General features: G+C 42.2%; 1 protein-coding gene across 2 annotated transcripts in view; it reads right to left on the bottom strand.

The window, feature by feature from the left end:
- Positions 1–16,648, bottom strand: part of rtraf (RNA transcription, translation and transport factor) — a 33,591-nt gene extending 16,943 nt beyond the window's left edge. Inside the window, exons 1-5 of one of the 2 annotated variants that reach the window (XM_068039111.1) lie at positions 16,461–16,648; positions 13,487–13,611; positions 8,245–8,344; positions 5,967–6,044; positions 3,404–3,492 (exon numbers count right to left, since the gene is read on the bottom strand). In XM_068039111.1, the coding sequence (XP_067895212.1) occupies positions 3,404–3,492; positions 5,967–6,044; positions 8,245–8,344; positions 13,487–13,611; positions 16,461–16,521 (453 nt within the window). In that variant the 5' untranslated portion in view covers positions 16,522–16,648. Of the gene's footprint in view, positions 1–3,403; positions 3,493–5,966; positions 6,048–8,244; positions 8,345–13,486; positions 13,612–16,460 lie in introns of both variants that reach the window. The other variant, XM_068039110.1, reaches the window with a different exon arrangement.
- Between the last annotated feature and the right edge of the window lie 348 nt (positions 16,649–16,996).

Here is a 16,996-nt window from a genome sequence, read left to right as displayed (position 1 = left end):
AGACCATGAAGATTACAGATCTAATTTTGAATTTGTGCTCAGGTAACTGATCTTAGCTAGTACCAGTAGTAAAGATGCTATAGCTGGCCTCAATGTCCCAGGACAGGGAAAATCAACTAGACCGCGACACCTGATTGCAATCCAGTGACCCCTCTTCGAAATGTCAATGTAGCCAATGAGTGAGGGCAGGATCAGACTGACTTCTGAAGGCCTCCCCCGGTACTCTCAGGATAGTGAGTCAAGGCTGTACATAAACTGTATCCAGCTAGGATTCAACACTCTCTAGAGAGGTTGCAACTGAAGGAGGAAAAAATATATTTAGCTTTTGCTACACAATTTTCCTAAGAGCACCAAGATAGGGTGCTTAATGTGGCCTACCATTCCATTGCAGTATGCTGCACCATCACTATCACCATCATGAGTTCACTAATGTCCTTTAGGGAAGGAAATCTGCTGTCCTTACCTGATCTGGACTACACATAACTCCAGACCCACAGCAATGTGGTTGACTCTTAAATGCCCTCTGAAATGGCTTCGCAAACCACTCAATTATATCTAACTCTACGATGTCAATAAGGAATGAAACCAAAGGACCACCCAGCATCATCCTAGGCACCCGAAATGACAACGGCAAACCCAGCCCTGTCGACCCTGCAAAGTCCTCCTTACTAACATCTGGGGGCTTGTGCCAAAGTTAGGAGAGCTGTCCCACAGACCAGTCAAGCAACAGCCTGACATAGTCATACTTGCCGAATAATACCTTACAGACAATGTCCCAGACACTGCCATCACCATCCCTGCCTATGTCCTGCCCCACCGGCAGGACTGACCCAGCAGAGGTGGCTGCACAGTAGTACACAGTCGGGATGGAGTTGCCCTGGGAGTCCTCAACATCAACTGCAGACCCTGTGAAGTCTCATGGCATCAGGTCAAATATGGGCAAGGAAATCTCCTGCTGATTACCATCTACCGCCCCCCCACCCCCATAGCTTATGAATCAATACTCCTCCATGTTGAACAGCACTTGGAGGAAGCACTGAGGGTGGCAAGGGTACAGAATATATTCTGGATGGGGGACTTCAATGTCCATCACCAAGAATGGCTCAGTAGCACCATTACTGACCGAGCCCTAAAGGACATAGCTGCGACACTGGGTCTGCAGCAGGTGGTGAGGGACCAACAAGAGGGAAAAATATACTTGACTTCGTCCTCACTAATCTGCCTGCCGCAGATGCATCTGTCTATGACCGCATTGGTAGGAGTGACCACCACACAGTCCTTGTGGAGACAAAGTCCCATCTTCACATTGAGGATACCCACCATCATGTTGTGTGACACTACCACTGTGCTAAATGGGATAGATTTCAAACAGATCTAGCAATGCAAAACTGGGCATCCATGAGGCGCTGTGGGCCATCAGCAGCAGCAGAATTGTACTCAACCACAATCTGTAACCTCACTGCCCGGCATATCCCCCACTTTATCATTACCATTAAGCCAGGGATCAACCCTGCTTCAAAGAAGAGTACAGGAGGGCATGCCAGGAGCAGCACCAGGCATACCTCAAAATGAAGTATCAACATGGAGCTACAACCCAGGACTACGTGTGTGCCAAACAGCGTAAGCAGCATGCGATAGACAGAGCTAAGTGATCCCATAACCAACGGATCAGATCTAGGCTCTGCAGTTCTGCCACATCCAGTTGTGAATGGCGATGGACAATCAAACAACTAACAGGAGGAGGTGGCTCCGCAAGTATCCCCATCCTCAATGATGGGGGAGCCCAGCACATCAGTGCAAAAGATAAGGCTGAAGCATTTGCAACAATCTTCAGCCAGAAGTGCCATCTCGGCCTCCTCCTGAAGTCCCCAGCATCACAGGTCAGTCTTGCGTTGGTAGGCTGTGATTAGTGGGGTACTGCAGGGATCAGTGCTTGGGCCCCAGCTGTTCATAACATATAATCAATGATTTGGAGGTGGGGACCAAATATAGTATTTCCAAGGTCGTGGAGGACACAAAACTACATGGGAATGTGTGTTGTGAGGAAGATGCAAAGTGGCTTCAATGGGATTTGGACACTTAGTGAGTGGGCAAGAACATGGCAGATGGAGTATAATGTTGAAAAATGTGAGGTTATCCACTTTGGTAGGAGGAATAGATGTGCAGAGTATTTCTTAAATGGTAAGAGATTAGAAAGTGTAGATGCGCAAAGGGACCTGGGTGTCCTTGTCAATAAGCCACTGAAAGCTAACATGCAGGTACAGCAAGCAATTAAGAAGGTTAATGGTATGTTAGCCTTTATCGCAAGAGGATTTCAGTACAGGAGTAGTGAAGTCTTGCTTCAATTGTATAGAACCTTGGTTAGACCGCGCCTGCAGTACTGGTGCAATTTTGGTCCCCTTACCTTAGGAAGAATATTATCGCCATAGAGGGAGTGCAACAAAGGTGCACCAGACTTGTTCTCATGATGGCGGGACTGCCCTGTCAAGAGAGAGACTGGGGAAACTGGGCCTGTATTCTCTAGAGTTTCGAAGAATGAGAGGTGATCTCATTGAAACCTACAAAATACTTAAAGGTTTAGACAGGGTAGATGCAGCTAAGATGTTTCCCCTGGTAGAGGAGTCAAGAACCAGGGGACATAATTTCAAAATAAGGGGGAAACCATTTAAGACAGAGGTGAGGAGAAATTTCTTTACTCAGAGGGTTGTGAATCTTTGGAATTCTCTACCCCAGAGGGCTGTGGAAGCTCAGTCATTGAGTATGTTTAAAGCAGTGATTGACAGATTTCTAAATACAAATGACATTAGGGGATATGAGGATAGTGTGGAAAAAAGGCATTGAATGGATGATCAGCCATGATCATATTGAACGGCAGAGCAGGCTCAATGGGCTGAATGGCCTACTCCTGCTCCTATGTTCCCTAAAAGAAAGTGTCTCTCCCATGTCTTTTTTAACTTGCTCAGTTATTTGCATGATTTTTTGTTTTAATGTTTTTCCATTGCCTCAGATGATCTTGGATATCAAGATTTTCTATTCAGCAATTTGTAGATCATTCAATTCATTAGTTTTCTCCCTGTGATTTAAATATCTGTTTTCTCCCCTTGCTCATCTTTTAGATGAGAAAAGGTCTAAACTCCAAAAATTAACCTGTGTTCCCTTTAGATTTTGACTGACCTATTGCATATTCCCAGCACTTTGTTTTAGTCTCAGTTCTATCATTTGCAGTTTTTACATTTTTATTTATGCAATGAGACACATACTTTTTATTTTATGAAGTATCTAGGAAAATGCATCAATGCATTACTCACTAAAATATTTCTTCACCGGGTACAGTACAAAGACCTATTTTACAGAAGTTGCTGAGACAGGTTTAAAGGACAATAGTGAAGCCGATTATGCTTACCTTCAACATTACCAGGTAGTCATCATGGCGCTGGATTTGCAAAAGGTTAGCCAATGCCATCACACCAGCCTTAAAGTCAGGGTTGTTAACTACAACAAAAAAAATTATAAACAGCAGTATCTATTTTATTTCAAGTAAAAATGTAAATTTGAGTTCCTTCAATTCAAAGTCTCCAAAAAAACAGCAATTTACTTTATCTCAATACTTAAGGAATTATGGTCATAAAATATGGTAGAATGTGATGTAGCACCAGTGGCTGTAAACAGCACCCTCTGCAGGATGTATGTTTCTCTCGGAATCCAGAAATACAATGGCCAGGAATTCGATGCAGTGGCAATACTGGCGAACACCACAAATGAAACGGTTATGCCCTCTGATCCTCCAGTGGCAATTACACGCAACTTGATGGAAAAATAATTAGAATGTGTTGCAGCAGATATCGGATACATCTGAGGTACCAGGGCCCTATACAAAACGGATCAGCAGGTTATTTAACAGGAACAAGTTTGGGAGCAGTGGATCCAATCCGATAAAGTGGGGATGGGCTGCAGTTTGTACAGACAGCATGTCCGGGCTGGGTTTAACTAGATTTATGAGTTTGTGTTGAACCAGTAAATATATAAAACTCAATAAATATAAAAATATCAGTTGGAGGGAAATCAGTCCATGCCTAGCTGTCAAAACACTTAATTAATTACTTAGTTGAGGTTCTGATGTTCCTCGAATAAGTCAATAAAGATGTTACCCTCAGGCAACCTGCTGAGCAATTAAATAGTTTACTGGTTCCAAGCCCTCCAAAGCCATTCTCTAACAGTCCACGGGCGGCACAGTGGCGCAGTGGTTAGCACCGCAGCCTCGCAGCTCCAAGGACCCGGGTTCGATTCCGGGTACTGCCTGTGTGGAGTTTGCAAGTTCTCCCTGTGTCTGCGTGGGTTTTCTCCGGGTGCTCCGGTTTCCTCCCACAAGCCAAAAGACTTGCAGGTTGATAGGTAAATTGGCCATTATAAATTGTCACTAGTATAGGTAGGTGGTAGGGAAATATAGGAACAGGTGGGGGTGTTTGGTAGTAATATGGGACTAGTGTAGGATTAGTATAAATGGGTGGTTGATGTTCGGCACAGACTCGGTGGGCCGAAGGGCCTGTTTCAGTGCTGTATCTCTAATCTAATTGCTATCACAGTGGTGTTAATTTTAGATTTCACTATTAATTTTAAGGAGGTGGAGCTATGATAATTAGCTGTTCAACTTTTTTTGGCGAGGGTCTCTGTGGCACAATGCAAAAGTAAATTATGGCGAGTTGTAAGCAACGGCATGTCATTCACACCATAACTTCCTGATATTTCTGCACCTTAGTAACTACTGCATGCATGTTTTCAGCAAACTCAGCCCAAATAGCACATAGAATTCAGGTGTAATAAAATTTACTGATCCAAGTAGGAAACCTTTCAATTTTGAAGTTCTAGTATTTTCTCCCCATCCCATTCATCTAAAGTTTTATACTTTTATTCATATAACATGCAAATTAAAGCTGAGCCAAGAACAAGCAAAAGCCATCTGATAAAGGATTGTAATATGAGAAAATGCAGTTTTATTCCATTCCTGGAACTTGTATAGAATTGTCTAGAGTGACAACAAAACAAAAATTAAACACTCAATAGGACATCACAGCTGAAGAGAACCGTTGAGAAATCAGAAGTCTAGAATAAATCTGAAAAAGACTGAGGATTAGGATGTAGTTAGAGTGAAGTTATCAGTCTCAGACCATCATCTAGATTGCTTTGTAGTCGGCAGATCAAGTTATAATGCCAATTACATTTTGCCTCATGTCGCACCATGTTTGGCACCAAGAAGTTCTCAGGTGTGTTCTTGGATACCCGGATAGCAGTGCACGCAGACAGCTAACGTTTGATGGCAGTAAACAGGAACTGTGTGTTCAGTGTTATGAGGATTCAATGCAAAGTTTTAAAAGTTTTCAGAAGGATCAGTGACTGCCTATATACTTTCATAATGCAACTTTGCACCCAAGTTATACAGCAGCTGATGCAATCTCAAAGTGCTATGAAGTGACAGCAGTTGCCCTTGGCTTAAATATGTCCAGGAGGATGACTGGGACCTAATTCCTGAGTTATTCTACCATTTTTCTGTTCGTGAACATCTAAAATCATTTCACTTTAATGAAAAAATGGCAACATAACAAACTTTAGGACTGGCTTGTTAGCCGAGCTAAAATACTGTAAAATTGTTTGGCCTAAGTGGAAGAAACCAAGATTAGCATTTCTAATCATAAATAAAAACTAATTCAAGGATATGCACCAGCAATGCAGTGAGGTGTAATATGAGAATACAAATTCACACCCATGATTCCGTACATGGCGCTTTCGTACAGTATATCTAAGAACTAATGTGTCTAGTCTAGATGTTGATAGTATTTGTTGAGAAGCGTCCTGGGCTTTTCAACAGAAACATACACCTTATCTGCAATTTTTTGGTCAATCTGTGCAAGTGCGTCAATTATGTTTCTTCCTCTTACAGTAAACTATAGCTGAGCATGGCTGTTACTTACCATCCAGATTAATAAGTGGATCGGTGCCTTTGGTAGCATCATTTCTTACACTTTCTGCTGTACAATTCTTGTATTTATCTACTGTGAGGGGAAAAAACATTCACAATTTAAAAGCAAGCTTACTGACAGAAGACAGCACTTTTAGAATTTCTCAGGATGCGGGCAGGACTGGCAAGGCCACAATTATTGCTCACCTCCTAGCTGCTCTAATAGGGGTTGTATTTACAACGGACGGCTTTCTAGGACACTTCAGAGGGCATTTATGATCAACCACATCGTATGGAACTGGAGTCACATGCAAACCAGACCAGGCAAGGGGGGGGGAAAATATGCTCCCTTCTTTTACGACAATGCAGCAGTTTCCAGGTCTATATATTACCGCTACAAGTTGCCATGGTTGAGATTGGATGTTAGACAAGTACCACAGAAGTTACAATAGAGGGACATGGCATTTGTCCAAGTTTGTTTAGACAGTTACCCTCCTTGCAAGCAAATATCCTAAGCACATTTTCCCATCTCATTCTCGTATGCTGTTATCTTTTGCTGCATCCACCTATTGTTGACACAGTTTCTGCCCCAACCATTAACCCCAGAAGTGAATTCCACAGCCTCACAATTCAAAACCATAAGTACAACAATTATCCATTAGCTCTGATTCTAGATGTCCATTATGCTTGAAACAGATTAATGTTGATGGCTCTAGATATTAAAAAGTATTTCCACTTTTAAATATGCACCACAGTACTCGATGGCTGACATACAGCAAAGACAATTTGACGCATATAGTTTAATTAACATTCACATGCAAGATGTGTTAACTTCTTGTCTTTACTGATAATCCGTTTCATTCTACATGTGTAATTCTACAATAGAAATTTAATAGTGTGCAAATTAACCTATTTATATATTTAATGCAACCATCACATAAATGCAAATCCCCAATTCCAAAATAAAAGTCCCCCATCATGTCATCTGACTTACTTTTGAAAGACTACGATTTTTGCCTCCAATAACCTACTTGGTAAACCATTTTAGGTAAATCATCACTCTTTGCATGAAGAACTTTTACTTCTAATATTTGTCCTACATCATGTAGGCAGAGGAAAACAATTGTTATTCACCTCTTGGTACACCAGGAAAATGGATATTTGTTTCGACATTGGAGATGGAAAGAGGTACTTTTGGCTCAGTGAAGTCCTTCAGCCTTCAATGAGTAAAGTGTAGTTTCCTTTATTACTAAGGGAGAAATTCTGTTTTGAACAGACATAGAAAGCCTGCTGATAAAGTCTGCCTCAGGTATAAAATTAAAACCTGACCCGGGCCTGACCTGACCACAGCCAACCCGAACCCGACCCCTTTAATCTTTTTTTTTGCGCCCGACCTGACCCGAATGCTGGCTATTCCTGCAGCTGGAGTTGTTAGGAATCATGGATAAGCCTGATCCTGTGACTTTCTGGAAGCAGTGTCCAGCCCAACCCGAGCCCGAATGCTGGACCCGGAATTTCGGCCTGACCCAAACCTGACACATGTAGTAGGGTAGCCAGGCTTTACCATTTATCTGCTGGTGACTGACCACATCAGGTCTTGCAGCGAAACAGATTTACTCTGCAACTTTATTTACAACACACAAAAACAGGAAATTTCCACCATTATGAGCATAGAATCAGCATCCTCTCATCTGGAATACCAATTTTAGTAAAGGAAGGCAACCATCATTGAAATGAATGAGAACTACCTACCAAAGGAGCTGCTGTACAGAGCAGCACAGCTGACTTGGATAAAGAACATGGTTATAGTTGAAATTTGGAATGTCTCCCGAGGGACAAACAGAAATAAAGTCATAGGCTGAAGAAGTATGAGAGAGGGGGAGTAATTTGGTACAGTTTCACTTCAACAGTCGAATTTCAACAGCTTAAAGTGGAAAGCACGGATATTCCATTTTAAAAGCGGACTATAGAAAACTAACCACACTAGTACTCAAACATATTGAAAATAATGGATATTTAGAGGCTGAAGTTCAGTTGAAAGTTTAAGCACAAGGAGACAAGGGACATCAACAGAAACATTCAACTGGATTACAGCTTTGCTATATTGCAGTCTGCATCCAATGAAAGCTTAATTAACAATTTATAAACTGGCATTGTAATAATCAAAAAGAAAAGCTCGATGTAAACAAAAGAAAATGTCAACTTTGAAAAGTTGAAACTTACACAATAGAGATCATCACAATGTCAATTATAAAATGGTCAGCAACATCAAGCGATTTAAAGAATCATACCATTATCTGAGTATTCAAGTCTCACAGCCAAGCCCAGAAGCCAATCAACATTTTCCTGTCTTTCTTGAGCCTTGAATGGACAGTTTACATCTGCAAGGTACTGCAAGTTAAGGAATCAGATACAGTAATTTTAAGTTTGCAAAATTAATCATTTACATGGGTTCACAGAATTAAATTAAGGCTTTCATATAAATGTTAAGTAGGCAGAGTTGGTGGCTATAATGGCTAATAGGAAATCTTGCATCATTAAATATATTGGACTGTGAAAATGTTAACCGTAAGGATGCTTACGGGTACACAAAATATCATAAATACACATTTCAAATCATGGTTAAATGTTTATTCTTCCTATGAGTTATTAATGTGCAATGTGAATGTGCAAACTTTGATGTGCATTTTCACTGCAGTTCATGTTAATTGCTTTGCATGTAATTCCAATTAGGGCGGCACAGTGGTTAGCACCGCAGCCTCACAGCTCCAGCGACCCGGGTTCAATATTGGGTACTGCCTATGTGGAGTTTGCAAGTTCTCTGTGTCTGTGTGGGTTTCCTCCGGGTGCTCCAGTTTCCTCCCACAGCCAAAAGACTTGCAGGTTGATAGGTAAATTGGCCATTATAAATTGCCCCTAGTATAGGTAGGTGGTAGGGGAATATAGGGACAGGTGAGGATGTGGTAGGAATATGGGATTAGTGTAGGATTAGTATAAATGGGTGGTTAATGGTCGGCACAGACTCGGTGGGCCGAAGGGCCTGTTTCAGTGCTGTATCTCTAAATCTAAATCTAAACTAACTGCCTGGGCAGTCATAGAAACATAGAAAATAGGAGGAGTAGTAGGCCATTCAGCCCTTCGAGCCTGCTCCGCCATTCATTATGATCATGGCTGATCATCCAACTCAGTAACCTGTTCCCGCTTTCGCCCCATATCCTTTGATCCCTTTCGCCCCAAGAGCTATATCTAACCCCTTCTTGAAAACATACAATGTTTTGGCCTCAACTGCTTTCTGTGGTAGCGAATTCCACAGGTTCACCACTGTCTGGGTGAAGAAATTTCTCATCTCAGTCCTGAATGGTTTACCCCGTATCCTTACACTATGACCCCTGATTCTGGACTCCCCCACCATCTGCCCTGTCAAGTCCTGTTAGCATGAATGATCTCCTAGAAACCTATAAAATTCTAAGTCCTGGTCTCTCCTCCTATTCCCATCAATATTTAAACATATTGGGGAGTTGTTAAAGCACATTTACATTCTTGACCTGTGCCAGACACATTATATATATATATATATATATATATATATATATACATACACACACACAATGTGTCCTTGGGGATCCTGCCATCTTCCATGCAGCTCACATGGCCACGCCATCTCAAGCGCCGCTGGCTCAGTAGGGTGAATATGCTGGGGATGCTGGCCGCCTCGAGGACTTCTGTGTTGGAATAATACTTAACAGCAGAGCACTTACCGTTTGTGTCCGGCCCGACCCAACCTGGACTTGGCCCGGCCCGGCCCGACCCGAGCCCGATAGCCGGACCCTGAAGATGGACCTGACCCGACCCGAACCCGACACGACGTCGGGTTCGGGTCGGGTAGCAGGCCTCTACTGTGAAGCACTTTGGAAGGTGTGTGTGTGTATGTACATACACACACACACCTTCCAAAGTGCTTCACAGTAGAGGCCTGCTACCCGACCCGAACCCGACGTCGTGTCGGGTTCGGGTCGGGTCAGGTCCATCTTCAGGGTCCGGCTATCGGGCTCGGGTCGGGCCGGGCCGGGCCAAGTCCAGGTTGGGTCGGGCCGGACACAAACGGTAAGTGCTCTGCTGTTAAGTATTATTCCAACACAGAAGTCCTCGAGGCGGCCAGCATCCCCAGCATATTCACCCTACTGAGCCAGCGGCGCTTGAGATGGCGTGGCCATGTGAGCTGCATGGAAGATGGCAGGATCCCCAAGGACACATTGTACAGCGAGCTCGTCACTGGTATCAGACCCACCGGCCATCCATGTCTCCGCTTTAAAGACATCTGCAAACGCGACATGAAGTCCTGTGACGTTGACCACAAGTCGTGGGAGTCAGTTGCCAGTGATCGCTAGAGCTGGCGGACAGCCATAAAGGCGGGGCTAAAGAGTGGCTAGTCGATGAGACTTAGCTGTTGGCAGGAAAAAAGACAGCAGCGCAAGGAGAGAGCCAACTGTGTAATAGCCCCGACAACCAATTTTATCTGCAGCGCCTGTGGAAGAGTCTGTCACTGTTGAATTGGCCTTTATAGCCACTCCAGGTGCTGCTTCACAAACCACTGATCACCTCCAGGTGCTTACCCATTGTCTCTCGAGACAAGGAGGCCAAACAGATAGATAGAGTGGCAGAGAGAGGCAAGTATTTAAAAAAAAAACTTACCTGAGCTGGGAGTCTGGGCGAAACGGAGTCTGCGCAGTGAGCAAGTGACGTCACTATGACATCATCACTCATGCACTGCGGCTGCTTGCAGGTTCGGTGTCAGGAAGGTAGGTAAAGGGATGGTCAGGTCGGGCTGGGTCGAGTAGTGGCGGGCTCGGGTCCACTGTGGTTTGGTCGGGTTCTTTTTCCTGACCTAAAGCAGGCCTCTACTTCACAGGAGCGTTAACAAAAGCTGACACTGAGCTACATAAGGAAATAGTCAGACAGGTGATCCCTAGCCTGGTCACAGAGTTGCATGTTTAGGAATGTCTTAAAGGAAGACACAAGCGGGCGCGCCAACACATAGAGGTTTAGGAAGGAAATTAGAGCTTAGGTCCTAGGCACTGAAAGTACGGCTAACCAAGTGGTGGAGAAATTAAAATCGTGGATACACAAGGCCAGAATTGGAAAAGCGCAGAAATCTTCTAGGGCTGGAGGTGGTTACAGAGATAGGGAGAGACAAGGCCAGAGAGAAATTTGAAAATAAAGGATGAGAATTTTCAAATCAAGGCATTGCCGGACTGGAAGCCAATGTAGGTCAATAAGCAGAGGGATAATGGGTGAACAGGACTTGGTACGAGTTAGGATATGGGCAACGGAGTTCTGGATGAGTTCACACTCATGAAGGGTAGAAGATGGAAAGCATTAAAATAGTCAAGGAACATAGGCATGGATGAGCATTTCGGCAGCAGATGAGCTGAGGCAGGGGCAGAGATTGGCGATGTTAGAGGTGTAAATAGGCTGTCTATGTGACGGAGCAGCTATGTGGTTAAAAGTTCATCTCAGGGTCAACTAGGATTTCAAAGTTGCGAACAGTCTGGTTCAGCCTCTGATAGTCAGGGCAAGGGATAGAGTCAGTGGCCAGGGATGTGGAGAATTACAAACAGCCCTTCCACTCTGCCAATGTAGCTTCTGTGCAACAACAAATCTGCTATGATTGCTTTTCATACATGTAAAGTATTGAATGAAATGCTGATATAGGAGGATGCAATTAAGAACATAAATGTCATCTGGACTATAGGTCAGTACAGAAATTTTAAGATTATTGCTGGGAATTTCCCACAGTCTAATATTAAAGAAATCCTCCAGTGCTACATATAGTTTTAGGGACACAGGAGCAGTTGGCATGTTACTACAATTATGCCAGGAAAGAAGAACTTGCATAACTTCAGAACGTCTAAAGTTCACAGCCAATTAAGTACTTTTGAAGCGTAGTAACTGTTGCAATATAGGGAACTGTGGCAACCAATTTGTACAGAACACAAACAGAAGTGAGCTAAATGACCTAATAATCAGTTTTTTGTGATTTTGGGGGGAGGGATAGAAATTGGCCAGGACTTTTCTTTGAATAGCAGCATGGAATCATCTTATTTATTTATTTTATTTGGAGATACAGCACTGAAACAGGCTCTTCGGCCCACCGAGTCTGTGCCAACCATCAACCACTCATTTTATACTAATCCTACATTAATCCCATATTCCCTACCACATCCCCACAATTCTCCTACCACTTACCTACGCTAGGGGCAATTTACAATGGCCAATTTACCTATCAACCTGCAAGTGATTGGCTGTGGGAGGAAACCGGAGCACCCGGCGGAAACCCACGCGGTCACAGGGAGAACTTGCAAACTCCACACAGGCAGTACCCAGAATCGAACCCGGGTTACTGGAGCTGTGAGGCTGCAGTGCTAACTATTGCGCCGCCCCATTGATGTCCACCTGAGAGGGCAGACCATGCCGTGGTTTAACATCTCACCCGAAAGACAGCACTTCCAACAGTGCAGCGCTCCTCAGTAGTGTATTGAAGCATCTGCCTAGATTAGGTGTTCCAAGTTTCTGGAATGGGGTTTGAACCCAAGACCTTCTGACTTGAGGCAAAAGTGCCACCACTGAACCAATGAATGAGTGATTAGAAAACTCAAAAAATAAATCAAACGGAACAGAGAATATTGGACAAAGGAGAATCAGGTATTGATTTTCAAAATTCAGAAAGACAGAATGTAAAAAGATTGCTTCCACTAATTGTAAGTAAGGGGACACAGATTCAGGATTACTAAAAACAAAGGGAGAATTAAGAATTATTAAATTTTTCCACAGGAGGGTTTTTAGAAATGGAATACTCTAACAAAGTGGTTATTGAGGGAGAGGCTATAATGTTTAAAAACTTATGTTTAATAGTATAAAATTGGGAAAAAGTGAAATGGGATTAGAGTAGATAGTTCCAGTTGAAAAGATAGCATCACCATAATCACTATAAATGGTCTCCTTCTGTGCTATAATTTCTGTGACTATCCTCAAACAAGATAGTTTCCCCATTCTACTGAAGTCTTAAATATAGATGGCAAAGATTTAGTAAAATATTCAATGGAATTGTATGAAAAGATTATGCAAGTTCATCCCTTCATGTGCCAGTTGCTATTCCTAACAAGACCCAAGTCAAATATGTTGCAAGTTGGCAGCTAGCTGCAGAACTGACAGTTGAAGGGCACAGGGGTACCAGTAAACAGTCAAAGGAGTGAAGTGATATAAAAAGGAAAATGCAAGTCAATCCCAATAAAGAATCGCCATATTGTTCTGGTTATCAATGCATACTGATCTGTATCCTTCTTCTTCCCAGTCCCAAATCATTTGCATCACTTGTATACTGTTGTTTCTACATCGCAATTGTTTGCAATCTAAAAACCTCACACCCAAAGATTGGAAATATAATTCACTGGCAAAACACTATACAAATATATAAGATTAAAACATGCAAATTTAACATGCACACAAAGCACTTTATTCAATACAATTGCTCACCTTTTCAAAGTGTTTTGGCCATTCATTGCTGTGCACATTTCTAAGGTTGCCTCTCTCTTCAATCTTATAATGTCTTACTTTCTGATCTTCAAGCCACACAATTAAATTTCTAAATTCCACCTCATCTAGAATATAAAAAGTAACCTCTTTAGACAGTTAAAAAAAGACATTGATTGACAAAACTGCAAGCTCAAGACCAATTAAATGTGTTAAAAAAAATCTTAGCACTATACCATCCACTGCAAAGGAGATTTATTTCCAGAATTTACAGCTGTTTTACCTATCCAAACAGATCTGAACATCAAACCACTAATTTTAGTATCAAGAATTGGCACAGGTGAAATCCAATGCTGAATTATTAGCAATGTCTCGAGCAACACTTCTATGACTCACTGTAAGATTTATACTTAGATTTAAGATTCATGTTCTTATGTCACACTGCAGAATTAGGACAATAAATATTAAGGCTTCCTTTTGCAAAAAAAGCTTTTAATAGTCATCATCTCCCAAGTTTAAAGATAGATTATGCTTTTTCTCATCCCTCCCCTAAAGTGTAAGCTGCTAATTGGCTGTTTCATTCATTCGATAGTCAGAAAGAGAATACTGCACTCTCTCAGCATTCCTGCAATTTTTTTAAAAATAAAGGTTGTCTTTTGGAAAAGGACAATTTGATTCTACCTTTAAAATAGAAAAATAGAGCTGAATTAATGAATTCATTTTCACAAATTGCCTTTTAATTATTAATTGTTTTCTCCCTTCAACATTTTCAATAATCTGGTCCAAGATCACTGATGCTGGAAGGACAGTTTTTGTAATTAGAGAAAACCAAATTGGGAGAAGTAGCTACTCTGGGAATTGAACATAAAAGACTACTGATGAAGTGCTATATTAGTAAAAGGTGCCATCTTAGGAAGAATCATTTAAACTGAGGCCTTGTCCACCTATTCAAGTAGGCATAAAAGTTCCGCCTCATACAAAAAAAAGTGGGGGTTCTCCCAGTGCCCTGCCCCACATTCCTCCCACAATCAACACCAATAAAAATGAATTAATCATTGGTCTCATTAACTGGTTGTAGGATTTTGCTATGACGTTGGTTTCCATTTGCACCTACACAAGTGACTGCACGTCAGAAACAATTCATTGGTCGCACTTGTGCTTTAAAATATTATAAAGATGTGTTAAAATGTTATGTAAATAAGTAACTTCTTAAATGTCAAACCAGCATCAGGAAAAATTTCCTGAGTAATAATACTGGTAATCATTTAGATCGGGTACATGGGGCAAAATATTGTGCTTATTCAAAATACAGTTAGATGCATTGAGATAGGAAAGTTAGGGTACCAGTAGAATATTTGATGGGCTGACTGGCATTTTCCCTGCTTGTGATGTACGTCTAACGATGTGCATACTGACTCATACAGTTGATATATTATATAATCCCAAGCTGAATGTACTTTTCCAGGCCTAAAATCTTACAATAATCCAGGGTCTTGACAATCACGTGTTATTGAAAAATAGTTCAGAACTACTGGCACAAGTGGAGCAGTAACTTAAGAGTCACTACCCGCGACTTGTATTCGTGACAATGTTTTTCAGCAGATTTCATAACACACTTGCTTGACACACATACTTCACAGATAATAGAAACATCACTACCAATTTGAAGATAGTCAGCTACACTTAAATCTCCAGCAGAGCAGACAGGGCACTGAAAAACTAAATTGATAGATTACACAAAAAGAACCACCTTCTCATTTCCTAGGGAAATTTTTATTAGCAAGTGCAACATTATATAATATTTCCAGCTTTGTAAAAATTATGTAATCTTCAACCACTTCATTAGAGTTAAGGGAAGATCTCATAACTTGGATGGGAAATAAGGATTGAAACATTCAGGTTTCATTCATTTTAATAGGACACCAGGGTCATATTTCAAGTCCCCTTTTTCCTCATCTGAGGCCTGATTTCACATCTTTCGTCACAAGTAGCTATTTCTACTGAATCTTCAACAAAGCCCTAATTCGTAACAAGCTATCTTTATGGCACCTCTATTTTGCACGGTATGCTCCATTTTAAGACCCATCTTGTTATACCATCCAGTCGTTGTATGTGTAAACAAATAACTTCCATTTCTAATACAATATCAATATGTCTCAACATTTCATCTAATATGGAAAGTACTTCCACAACAGACTATACTGCAATTTCACAAATCCATTTTAAACTTTAGCTACTGGAGAGAATGAACCTTTTTTTTTAAACTGTCTAGGCTATCTGTGCACTCAATTTTGGTCTCACGGGGAATCAAGGGATAAGGGAGGGCCGGAAATGGAATTGAAACCAAAGATCAGCCATGATCGTATTGAATGGGCCATATAGTCTACTTCTGCGCCTATTTCTAGTGTTCTCTGCCTCTCTCAAGAACCCCATTATAAATTTATTTCTGGCCAGACTGGACTTTGCCACTCTTTGCAGCTCAGTATAAATAAAATGTGTCACGAGGAGCACTTATCTTGCAAAAAATCATTTTTTTTTTACAAATTAGGAATTCAGATTGGGTGGACTTGAAAAAATTCTGTGGCACTATTTAAAAGACGGGGAGCTCTCCGGGCCAATTTTCCCCTTCAATCACCCAAAATCAGATTAATTAACCGTTCAATGATTTTGCCGCTGCCTGTGGGAGCTTGCTGTGCACAAAATGGCTGCTCCATTTGCCGACATAGCATCCAGTGACTGCATTTCAGTGATTTATATGATGCACTTTCGCCGGTATTTAATACAAGTCGTTAGTTCTGAAACGATGTTAAAACATGGTGCAAAACTGAAGAAAACACTGATAGGGTGGAAGTATAGAAACCGGGCCCCTCCGTCTACCGAGGAGCCTGCAGCATCGGCTGGAAGCAAACCGTGAGAGCGGCCGCACTGTGGCCCAGGTACACCGCGCCCAGCCGCCACTGCCAGTTCCACTCCGTACCTTTACAATCAAACACGCCGCTGTTATGATACTCAAGAGCCGATAGTTTCCTCCGAAACATTTTAACAGCCACCACGTTACTCGCCAACAATGAGCCAATGCGTCACTAACGGACACGTCCCCACGCACGCTCGCTCGCAATGGGATGATGTCACGCGCCTGCGCCCTTTGCTGTCGTTCGACTTCAGCAAGGTGGGTCTCTGTTGCTGACTGAGGTGGGTTTGCTTCAACAAAACTCTTTATGAACACATGGCGGACGTCGGTCTAGATCTTGCACTATGAAGAACGCTAACGATCCACCATATCATCCAAAGCCTAACCCACTGCCCTACAACCTAGGCAACGGTTACAATACTGTAGTGAAGGACGGTTGGGGTGTTTAAAACCACTCTGTAAGACGGTTGTAGATTTGGCTGTTAGTAACAGCGAGGCTGTCATTAAAACTGACAGCGACATCGGCCCTCCACCGATGCGCAGTTAAACATGGAAATGCAGAGGTTGTTAGTGGTATCTGCACTTCCACAGGCTGGGCTGTT

Source organism: Heterodontus francisci, chromosome 9, assembly GCF_036365525.1.
Source record: "Heterodontus francisci isolate sHetFra1 chromosome 9, sHetFra1.hap1, whole genome shotgun sequence".
Taxonomy (NCBI): Eukaryota; Metazoa; Chordata; class Chondrichthyes; order Heterodontiformes; family Heterodontidae; genus Heterodontus; species Heterodontus francisci.
This window is presented reverse-complemented; position numbering and strand designations above follow the sequence as displayed.